We start from the raw sequence: 12,340 nt of genomic DNA on the forward strand, positions 1-12,340 counted from the left end.
TAGTCTACATATTTTCCATCAAGGATCTTCCAATTGACTTATGCGATGGTTTCAATTGAATGTCATCGTAAGTCATCTTAAGGCATGTAACGGTCGGATTGACCATTACTGGTTTTGGTATATTGTAATAATTAATTGCTGGCCAGCTACAAGGTGTAGGGTTTAGTAATATGTTTCCATAAGTGTACTTTTATGTTAATTTTGCATGTAAGTGTATATTATTGGATTGTGCTTTGCTGGATGTTAGATTCCCCTGTTTTTTATCTCCCCGGTTGGGGGAGCTAGCTGTCTTACAAAGACCGTTGGCAGTGGAATTTTCCAACGCTACGGGGTCCACGTCCACGGACGTTTACCCCGGCTATAAAAAAGGCCAGTGGGCTTTAGCAAAAAACAGTTTCCCCATTGATCGACGAAAGAGGAACGTCTCCTCAAGTTTAGTCCACTTATGGTGGCTAAACTGGATATAATAATGTAGCATCTGATTATGCCAGCCCCTGTTGCTGTCCCAAGTCCCCTTTTAGAGAAAGCTTTGATTATGTGGATATTTCCGTATTTGATTAATTGATGCCCAAAAGAAGGAGTGAAGGCGTAAGGAAACGCATTTGTAACGGAATATCATTTAAGCTGAGGATAGGCCCACCGAGATAGTTTTGCTAACTCGGTGGTAAGGGAAGTGCCGATGGTTATGCCATAGGTGCGCAACTATATTATTAGAGATTTGGTAATTTTGGTCTATGCAAGACACTCATGGAAACGTTCTGTAAAATATGTATATAACAGTTGGGCTGAGAAGTTCGTAGGCTGACTCATAGATGGCGTTACTAGAATTAAATCCATGTGATTTTTACTTAGTACTAACCTTCAAAAGATACGTGTATAAATTTCACATCTGCCGGATAATTAGTTCGTGAGATGTAGCATTGTGAGTGAAGCAGCTTTTGTTATTGTGAAAAAAATGGATAAAAAAGAATTTCGTGTGTTAATAAAGCATTGCTTTTGGCGAAAAAAATACTGTTGAAGCCAAGGCTTAGCTTGATAAACATTATTCGGACTCTGCACCAGGAAAATCAACCGTTGAGAAGTGGTTTGCTAAATTTAAACGAGGCGAAATGAGCATCGAAGACGATGCACGCAATGGACGCCCCAAAGAGGCTGTTACCGACGAAAACATCAAAAAAGTCCATAAAATAATTTTAAATGATCGTAAAGTGAAGTTGATCGAGATAGCTGAGACTTTAAAAATATCAAAGGAACGTGTTGGACATATTGTGCATGAATATTTGAACATGCGAAAGCTGTGTGCAAAATGGGTGCCGCGAGTGCTCACAATCGATCAAAAGCAACAACGTTTTGATGATTCGGAGCAATGTTTAGCGATATTCAACCGTAATAAACACGAATTTTTCCGTCGATATATTACAATGGATGAAACATGGCTCCATAACTACACTCCAGAGTCCAATCGACAGTCAGCCGAGTGGACTGCACGTGATGAACCGAATCCAAAGCGTGGAAAGACGCAACAGTCGGCTGGCAAGGTTATGGCATCAGTATTCTGGGATGCGCATGGTATTATATTCATCGATTACCTCAAGAAGGGCCAGACCATCAACAGCGATTATTACATAGCGTTGTTGGAGCGTTTAAAGGATGAAATCACGAAAAAACGGCCCCATTTGAAGAAGAAAAAAGTGCTGTTTCATCAAGACAATGCACCGTGTCACAAATCAATAAAAACGATGGCAAAATTATATGAATTAGACTACGAATTGCTTCCCCATCCACCATATTCTCCAGATCTGGCCCCCAGTGACTTTTTCCTGTTTGCAGACCTTAAAAGAATGCTCGCTGGAAAGAAATTTAGCACTGATGAAGAGGTAATCGTCGAAACTGAGGCCTATTTTGAGGCTAAAGAGAAATCGTACTATAAAAATGGCATCGAAAAATTGTATGACCGCTATAATCGTTGTATCGCCCTCCAAGGCAACTATATTGAATAATTAAATCAAATTTTGTCAAAAAAAATATTTTTTACTATGTTAGCCTACGAACTTTTCAGCCCAACTGTTATATAACTACGTATAATAAACCAATATATCCTACGAGAATGTTATGAATTCCAGAACTACGGTACTGTCCATTTAACCAGTTGTATATTCACTTGCTGTATATGTGTAAACGAACCAGGGACATACAAATATAAATTGTTATGTGAAACCCCCCCTTTTTGTAATTCCGGCGCAAATATAATCTGCTCGCTTGGCACCCAGGGTGAGGTGAAAGGAGAGATTGAGGGATTAAAGTAGGAAGTAATCCAGAGGGCCGGAAAGAAACGAGGGATAGGGGGGCCGACGACTCTCACATATGGGGGCTCTATTGTCCAGGATTTATCTTGTTGTATAAATTGTCGTCAGGTCTATAGGTTTGAAAGATAGACGGACTGACGGACGGATAGATTTTTTAATTTTTTACAACGAAGATCGTACAGAAGTGAATGTTATTACGAAGTGGAAAAAGTAAAGTAGAAAAAATGGCAGTACAAATTGATAGAGATTTGCTTGGACAGCTATTGGGTAATCAGGATATAAGCGATAACTCTCAGGAGGAAATTATTAGGGAATTAAATAATCTTGCTTTATCGCGCACTGAACAGCAGAGTGCTAAGGAAGAGGCGAAAAAAGTTCAGAAAATTCTCGATAAGTCAAATTTACCGATTCCAGTGTTCACAGGGAGCGATGACAAGATTTCGCCGCATGATTATTTGCAGGAATTGCGGAATTATAAAGATGTCATGGGCATTTCGGAGAAGTCATTGTTTGACAAGATTCTTCCGTTCTCGCTAAGGAGGGCTGCAGGGGATTGGTTTAGATTTTCAAGTTCGTTTGAAGATTTCAAGAGCTTTGAAAATGCTTTTTTAGAAGAATATTATTCTGTAGATTATAAGAATGAGATCGACCGTTTGATTCTGAATCGCTTCCAAATGAGCGAAGAATCTCTGGTATTGTTTATTCGTCGAATGAGAAAACTGTTTGCTATGAGGCAAAAAGAGACAGACGAATGTGAAGTAATAGAACATATTCTATCTCATGCACACCCTAGTTTCCGAAGGCATTTGTATGGAATGCAATTTCATACTTTGAAGGAATTGGAATCTGAAGCAGCCATTGTTCAGAGGAGGTTGTATTCAGAAAGGCTTTATTATTCACCGCTCGCCGGTGAGACGGAATTATCTTTTTCTGAAGTTTGCAACACTGAAGAGGACACCTCGCAAAGAACAGGAGTAAAACATTTGGCTTTGTCCGCGAGGACAAGCGAGGGGGGAACCGAGAGTGACCAGCTACCGTTATGCTCTCTCAATCCAGGTTTAGGAAAAAGGATCAAGGGCTGTGAAACAACCGTTTTACCAAGAAGGGGCATTGGCGGTGACGCCACCGTAGGGCACAAGAGACCCTCTTTTGATGCAACTTTTGGGCAAGCGGGGGCCAATAAAAATTCTGCAAAGTTAATTTGTTGGGGCTGCCGTTGTGAGGGCCATAAACTTCAGGAATGTCAACAGGTCAATAAAAGGAACCAACCCGCTGGAAAGAGAAGTCAGCAGCGCCCCCAAATAAACATTCTGTCGCCCGCCGGGAGAAAACGCAGGAACAAAGGCCGTTTTTTGAATGGAGAAGGCTGTTTTCAGCAAGACCTCGAACCTCTCATTCAATGTAAGATTAACAACAAACGCTTTGTATTATTTGCAGATACGGGAGCTTCAGCTTCTACGCTAAGTTTGGAGACAGCCAAGTTGTTAGAGAGGGATGGAAATAAATTCATGAAGACGAGAAAATGGAACATTTCGTTAGCTGTGGGCAGCGTTACATCAGTTGGCGAGATGAATGCTACTGTTTGTATTAATAACATGAAATTTAGGCATAAATTTATCATCCTTGAGAATTGTTTCCGTGACATAATCGTTGGAAGGGATTTTTTAAAGCAGAGTGGGATAATTTTGCACATTGAGGAGAACGGTTGGTCGTTCAAGGATAGCGACGTGATTTACACGTTCTCGAAGCGTGCATGTAAACGAGAATTCGCTGTTACAGTTATGCAGAGAAATAACGTGGTACAGGAAAGGAATAACTCGTCAGATCCCTCGAGCATGGATGGATGCAACACACATGCACAAGAGAATAGCGGGAAGTCTACGAATGAGGATACGGGCCAATTAGTGGATTCCCAAGGACTCGAAGTTCAGAAGACTGCAAACGCTGGTGCATTATGCTCTCTGAAAATCTCGAAAGAGGTAAAGAGAAAACGGAGGAAGGGAATAAAAAGGGAATGCAAATTTCCTCGAAAAAATTCCATTTCTACGGACAAGAAGAACCATGCATTATCATTTTTGCCTTTCGCTTTAGAGGACAATGAAAATGATGAATTACTGGTTTCTGAGAGGCTACAAGAAACTTCATCGATTGTTTCAGAGCAAATGAGAGACAGTTTGTTATCTCAAATAAAGAAACAACTGAAGGGGAAGCATTTCTCTGGGAGTAGGAAGTATAAGGAGAAAGTTGCTAAGTTGGCCAATCAGTCGTTTTTGGATGAGGAGGGAGTTTTGTGCAGGAGGATAGACTGCAAGCAAGATTCTAAGGGAACAGCCAAGATATGGGTCCCGTTGAGTTTGAGATCTCAAATATTGACGTCGCATCACGATTCTGAATTTGCAGGACACAATGGGAAGCAGAAAACTTTGTCGAAAATCAAGGAGAAATATTCGTGGCTTGGAATGACACGAGATATCGCTCGCTACGTCAGAAGTTGCGTTCCCTGTACTGTTTCCAGCAAAAGGAAGACAGAAGAAGTGAGACTGAAATACAAGAAAACGAGCCCAGCCTTACAGATGTTCCCGGATGAAGAGAACGAGATCAAACGTAAGCCATGTAAATTTCGCATTGGAGACAAGGTGTGGCTGAAAGAGCACACTACATCTGGTAGATTGCGTGGCGTTAATGGTGAACTTGAAATGGAACACTCAGGTCCATGTTTAATGCCTGGAAGGATTAAAGAAGATACTTTCAGGGCAAAGAATGGGAAGGATTGTCCGATTGTGGAATGTGAACCAGGCCAGTTGTCCAGCCATAAACCACCAGCTTTTGCTGTGAGGTGGAGGGACAGAAAACAGCCAAGGGGAGCCACGCGACAACTCCTAATGAGGGTTAGGAAGACTACCGTCTGGCCGCCTAGACAGCAATCCCAGTTGTCATAATAGCCGACCGCCGATCTTCTTTTATATGTTTCTTTTTTTATTTTAGTTTTCATTTGTATATAACTTACCCCCATTTTCTTCATTCACACAACACTGTTTATTTATTTGCGTATCTCCAAGTTGTAAACAGAAATACACATTGTGGATTTAGGTTCGAGAGTCGAACCAGGACTTGGTTGAGAGTCGAACCAGGACTTGGTTGAGAGTCGAACCAAGACTCAGTTGGGAGTCGAACCAAGACTCAGTTGGAGTCAAACCAAGGACTCGGTCAGGAGTCGAAGCCAGGGACTCGGTCAGGAGTCGAAGCCAGGGACTCGGTGAAGAGTCGAAGCCAGGGACTCGGTGAAGAGTCGAAGCCAGGGACTCGGTGGAGAGTCGAACCAGGAACCAGGGAAACTAACTTCAAGAAAGATGCTGTCAGGAAGACTTCATCCTAGAGAGGATACTTCAGTGGCGGACTTCACAAGGAAGAGGAAGCTTGGTGAATCTGTGAACATTGTGGACAATGTGATAAAGTGAATGAACTAGTGACTATTTCATTTTTCAGATACTCTGAGAACAGTTGAATACTTTAGTGGGTATTGTGTAATTGTGTTGGATGATTTTGTAAATATGGTAATCTTGTTTTGAGTGTATTGTTTTTTCTTGTTCCTCTTGAAGGGGGGAACTATGTAACGGTCGGATTGACCATTACTGGTTTTGGTATATTGTAATAATTAATTGCTGGCCAGCTACAAGGTGTAGGGTTTAGTAATATGTTTCCATAAGTGTACTTTTATGTTAATTTTGCATGTAAGTGTATATTATTGGATTGTGCTTTGCTGGATGTTAGATTCCCCTGTTTTTTATCTCCCCGGTTGGGGGAGCTAGCTGTCTTACAAAGACCGTTGGCAGTGGAATTTTCCAACGCTACGGGGTCCACGTCCACGGACGTTTACCCCGGCTATAAAAAAGGCCAGTGGGCTTTAGCAAAAAACAGTTTCCCCATTGATCGACGAAAGAGGAACGTCTCCTCAAGTTTAGTCCACTTATGGTGGCTAAACTGGATATAATAATGTAGCATCTGATTATGCCAGCCCCTGTTGCTGTCCCAAGTCCCCTTTTAGAGAAAGCTTTGATTATGTGGATATTTCCGTATTTGATTAATTGATGCCCAAAAGAAGGAGTGAAGGCGTAAGGAAACGCATTTGTAACGGAATATCATTTAAGCTGAGGATAGGCCCACCGAGATAGTTTTGCTAACTCGGTGGTAAGGGAAGTGCCGATGGTTATGCCATAGGTGCGCAACTATATTATTAGAGATTTGGTAATTTTGGTCTATGCAAGACACTCATGGAAACGTTCTGTAAAATATGTATATATATAACTACGTATAATAAACCAATATATCCTACGAGAATGTTATGAATTCCAGAACTACGGTACTGTCCATTTAACCAGTTGTATATTCACTTGCTGTATATGTGTAAACGAACCAGGGACATACAAATATAAATTGTTATGTGAAACCCCCCCCTTTTTGTAATTCCGGCGCAAATATAATCTGCTCGCTTGGCACCCAGGGTGAGGTGAAAGGAGAGATTGAGGGATTAAAGTAGGAAGTAATCCAGAGGGCCGGAAAGAAACGAGGGATAGGGGGGCCGACGACTTTCACAGGCAGAAGAGACGGATGGATGAAACACCATGTCTTTTACAAAACAAGGTTTAACGTAATACTTTTCAGCTATATTATCGAGTTCTTTTCTGATTAACCTCATAAATAAGCAAAGGCGCCTGCAGGTTATTTTGTCTCAGAGGGGCAGTCATAGAACTTTTTATCATTATTGTCATTATTATTATTATTAGTAGTAGTAGTATTGCTATTACTGTTATTATTATTATTATTATTATTATTATTATTATTACTACTAGTACTACTACTACTACTACTAGTACTTTACAAATCATAAAATTCCAATTGATTTTGAAAATACTTTGGCGTTTTATACAATTTCAGATTCGTGTCTACTATTTAGATACAAACTGGATTCGCTTTGTTTCCTTTCAATAAACATCTATCACTTTGATGATTATGTTATCTTTTTGTAATTTTCCACAATGCACAGGTATCAATCAGAGTCAGAGACAACTTAATCTACTGCCCTTCACGGTACCTCTGAATCATGTTTTTACGAGGCGAAGGGTACTGTAAAAAGAGGTAATGATTCAAAATGATGGGGTGTGAATTATCAAGTTCAAATCCCGAGTTTTCGTAATGCCGAAGAACCGAGAAATTCCAAAGGATCTTATTTAAAGGAGGTTAATTCTTGATATCTTCACTATAAGTCTCCGAAATTTATTAAAATTTAACAGTTTTATTTCATAAGTGCAAAAACAATTATAATGTAATGGAAATTAATGTTAATTGTTGCATGTGATCAGTGAAAGAAGAACAGCTCAATTACAATTCATGTACGAAACATGTCACACGAATACAAGTGATTTTGTTCTTTAAGCTAGAATGTTCTGTAAGGTAACTGTAACAGAGTTCCTTTTTGCATGGTATTACTTTAACCGCATTCCAGTTACTAGTAAAAAGTAACTCTACACACATTGGGCTCGACACAACGTGACATTAGTACTTAACTCATTTACTCATTAACCCGTACCCAGAGCCGACTTCCCAACTCTCTGCACGCACGTCCATAAAAGTGTCTTACTCAAACAACAACAAACAAACAAAAATAGAACGTGACAATGAAAGGGTACTTACCGAAGAAAGTGCCGAAGCTATTGCCTATAGCTGCGCTAATCGCCCCATTAGCTAGAGCATCGAAGCACGCACTCAGGGCGCAAGCACATGCTGACGTTCCAATCAAGTACTCCAGCACCATGTTCCAGCCAATCACGAAGGCGATAAATTCCCCCACGGTGACGTAGCTGTACATGTAGGCCGATCCCGTAGTGTGAGGCACTCGAACGCCGAACTCCGCGTAGCAAGCACCTGCAACAAACAGACGAAGGGGGTTAATGGGGCAGTCTTCCTTCAAAGCTTATCGAACTAAATGTAAAACTGGCGAGATGACCAAGGATAATATTTCACTACAAACCTAACAATCTGCGGGGCGGAGTGCTTATCACAGCACGCAACGACCAGCGATGTGCCGTACACAGTGGAAGCGATTAGGAAGTGGGCAGTTGCCCCCTACTTTTTGCCACTTTTGTCCCCGCACTATGCTAAACCTTATGTACCAAGGGAATGTAAACTGTCCTTGCCCCTCCCCCAACTTTTTGCACCTTGCCCCTCCCCCCACTTTTTGCACCTTGCTCCTCCCCCCACTTTTTGCACCTTGCCCCTCCCGCCACTTTTTGCACCTTGCCCCTCTCGTTTTCGAACCCAATCGCCGCCACTGGCCGTACACTATAAGGTTACGTCTACATGTGTTGTCTACATGTAGTTTAGTAGTTGTAGTTTACATTTACTACTTAGACTATCTAAAGTACATTAAAATTAAATTTCAAGGCATTCATGAAAGGAAATTGACATTTTAAAGATATTTGTTCCTAACGAACTGACAAGAATCCTATTTACAACACAATTTCTCTTCTCTTCTATCATGAACTATGGAAGAAGATACATCGTATGCAAGAAAAACAACAGATGGCAGTCGTGAGGCAAAAGTAGTAGTTTTCCATATAAGAGTAGAATATTTCCTAGGTGAGAAATTGTTCAAAATTGCAAGGAAGAGTATGAAAGTTTCTTCACCCACATTAGCAACTGACACGCAGTGTAATATTGTTTTACTTCCACAGCGCCCTTTGCTAAGTTATCACCTTTCGCCATGTTGTTTACATAGATTAAGTCATCTACGTGTATAAAATAGTCTACGTGCAAAATGCAGACTATCGTTGTTTACGCTAAGAGTCAAGTGGTCCCGGGTTCGAATCCCGGGCTGGGCATGGGTGTTCTATGTGAGTGTCCCTTCATGAATTTCACCATATCATCACTCCTCCTCGCTATTAGCTACAACTGGTAGGAAAGCGAAGTAATATAAACCACATCAATCAATCTGGTTCGCTGCATTTTTAATCTCTCTGCACTTGCTCGTCTAGTTGGTGTCTGCACCGTCTTCACTACGCTCTAGAGCAGTGTAATGTGTGATGTATGGTAACTAATCAAATGAACGGTTTAGGACATGCATTTTGTTGATACTTCTGTACTTGAACACAGATATTCGTCTACTTGGTTGAAAGTCATTTCCGTGTACGTACCAGCCTGACACCTGGATATACCTTCACTGCATCTAGTGTCAAAAAGTGCAGCGAACTAGACAGGGCTAGTACAAACTGCGGGCTTGGTGGAAGAGAGCGTTAATTGGTCAACTTCGATCTCACCTAGTAAGTCCTAGTAAATTACGTGAGTCAGTCAAAGAGTTCGTTACACTACCAATAACGTATGGAATATGGAGGAGAGTTTCTGTTTTTACATAAAAGTACACTACCGAAACTGCATTTCTACATAATCACAAATTCTTTTTAAAAAATTGTCATAGTGTGACACGATTTTCTCTATACCTTGTGTGATGAATTCCCGTCCAACTTTCGATAAACATTCTTGCCTCGCAGTTTTAACTTGGAATTATACCGCCGCTTCAGAAGTTCTTCTGTCATAGGCCAAAATACATGAAAATCGCAGGGCGAGAGGTCTGGACTATACATCAGTTCATTAAGATGTATGTACGTACAACAACGTGCTCAATATCCATACGCTCATTCTCGAACAACGTACACCATGCGAAATTGCCGTGCACTTCATGAATCTTATCAAGCTTAACTTTTTTTCCCACACAAAGCGAGTCACTGCGCGCACATCAAGTTTAGACAATTTTTCAGGGAACTGAACTGACAGCTGTTTTGCCAGCCATATCTCTTTCCGACAAAATGTTATGTGCAAGTGAAAATTATTTTTTCACTGATCCTATGCTCTAGCTCAGGAATCTCCGAAGCAAGGCCATGCACAATGGAAGAGAAGGGGAGGCAGTGGGTGCGCGGAGCGAAGCAATACGCTTTCCTGCAAAAGAAGGAACTGCAGTCGATTTCACCCGTTCCCTCGCACATGTTCATTGATCGATACCTTTCGAGTCACTACTTGCGCAGAGACTTGCTTTCGTTCGCCCTCTGCAGAGATCATCGCGACAGAGTATAGAATATTATTGAGTTACAGTTGTTGGTTTAAGTCTACTTCATGCACAGAACGAATAATCGTTACTGGACATATAGTTTAAAGTTGGATCCGAACACTATGTGCCTCCACCCAGTATTGAACCCAGGACCCCTTGATTACAATGCGGCGACGTTACCACTGCGTTATCGGGGTAAAAAAGGTAGTAGAAATACGGCGATAAATATAAAAAAAAGAAGATGAAAAATTGATAGTTGATATGATATGAACACTTCATACGCGGCACTCATAGTATTCATATCATCACATCTATCAATTTTGCATTCTTTCTGAGTAATTTTTTAGAGCAGGCACGATAATATGCTGCTGTCACCAGAGGCGCAACCACGATTTTTTCTCTGGGGGGGGGGCATGTACCTGGATAAACGTACAAAAAAATTAATAATAATAATAATAATAATAAATTATATTAATTTTAATAATGATGATAATGCTATTAATAATAATGTTAATAATATTATAACATTATTATTATTATTGATTTGCTTTATTTTACTTCGCTTCGTGTTCCACTTTTGGCTAATTTGCGAAGATGGGGATGAGTGATGATATGATGAAATTGATGAATGGACACTCACAAACATCCATGCCCAAGTCGGGATTCAAAGCCAGGACCAACATTATTATTATTATTATTATTATTATTATTATTATTAGAAGTAGTAGTAGTAGTAGTAGTAGTGGTAGTATCAAATATGTTATTACCCTCGTAAATTATACAAAAAGGGGGTAGAAGTTGGTGTTAAAGCATTTGTGTTCGAACAAAAGATTTGAATTTTTGTTCAACACGTTCAATTTGTCTATAATAATGGAAAACAAGCACACAAACCATTTTTGAAAGACAGAAAATGCTTGATAAATGCATTCCAAATATATATATTTTTTTTTACATTAAAATCATAGGCGTTCGCACGGGGGGCAAAGGGGGAAATTGCCCCCCTAATCATGGACGTCCGCAGATTTTTTCCAACAAGGTATTTTCCCATCAAAAAATATCACTTGAATTTGAAATTATCGCATTAATGTAAATTACTATGACTGAAATCAAATTATATGTGTGAAATACTGTATATACTTTTAGGTTGACATTTGATTTTTAAGGGGGAGGTTTGGCCCTCTTTGCCCCCCTTCCAGACGTCCATGTCCCTACAGTATTATACTTTCATCTAGAAATTTAGTGTTGAGGAATCTTATCGCCGTTATTAAACATTATTGTATTCTTAAAGAAAATCACGTATTTTCAAGCTGATTACAGTTCAAAGCAACTGCGGGAGAAGGAGCTGCGGTGGCGCAACTACAGGGGCACAATGGGCATTGCCCCTCCTCCACAACCGTGGACGGAAATCAATTCCAATAGGGCAAGGAGGCAAAGGTTGAGGTAAAAGAGAGCAAGACTAGTAGAATCTAAGAGTAGTAGCAGAACCCAAGGATACTCAAGGTTCATGTCTCTCTTGCATTATTTCTTCCAGATGGCCAAGAGCATCTGCATGGGGAACAAAGGTGCAATTTCCATCCTCGATATCAAATTTTATACAAACAAAATTACATAACGTAATGCTTTGCTCGCAATATCTGTTATTCTTACAGTCTTGCCAAGTTCAGAGCATTTTTGGTGCCATATTAAATGAATATTGTTTTCAGTTTGCAAAAGTTCGGATCTAAAAATTTTCTTGCTCGGCACATTTCAGAGCCAATTTCTTTATTCTTTATGATATGTGTGTGTGTGTGTGTGTGTGTCTGTGTACATGTTTATACAATACATACATATACCCATTAATGCAATGAAACTAAAATAGTGAGATAAAATTAGGTTTTTCTTTCCCGACTGAACTTTCATAGAGGCTTTTGCCCCCCACCCTAATCAGAGGGTCTGC

The 12,340-nt window shown here is 40.3% G+C and overlaps 1 protein-coding gene across 2 annotated transcripts in view; it reads right to left on the bottom strand.

The window, feature by feature from the left end:
- Positions 1 to 12,340, bottom strand: part of LOC145978836 (solute carrier family 7 member 14-like) — a 782,606-nt gene that overhangs the window by 220,679 nt on the left and 549,587 nt on the right. For both annotated transcript variants that reach the window (XM_083111714.1, XM_083111715.1), the window contains exon 4: positions 7,998 to 8,228. In XM_083111714.1, the coding sequence (XP_082967840.1) occupies positions 7,998 to 8,228 (231 nt within the window). The remainder of the gene's footprint in view (positions 1 to 7,997; positions 8,229 to 12,340) is intronic.

The sequence above is a fragment of the Lepisma saccharinum genome, chromosome 25 (assembly GCF_977018435.1).
Source record: "Lepisma saccharinum chromosome 25, izLepSacc3.1, whole genome shotgun sequence".
NCBI lineage: Eukaryota > Metazoa > Arthropoda > Insecta > Zygentoma > Lepismatidae > Lepisma > Lepisma saccharinum.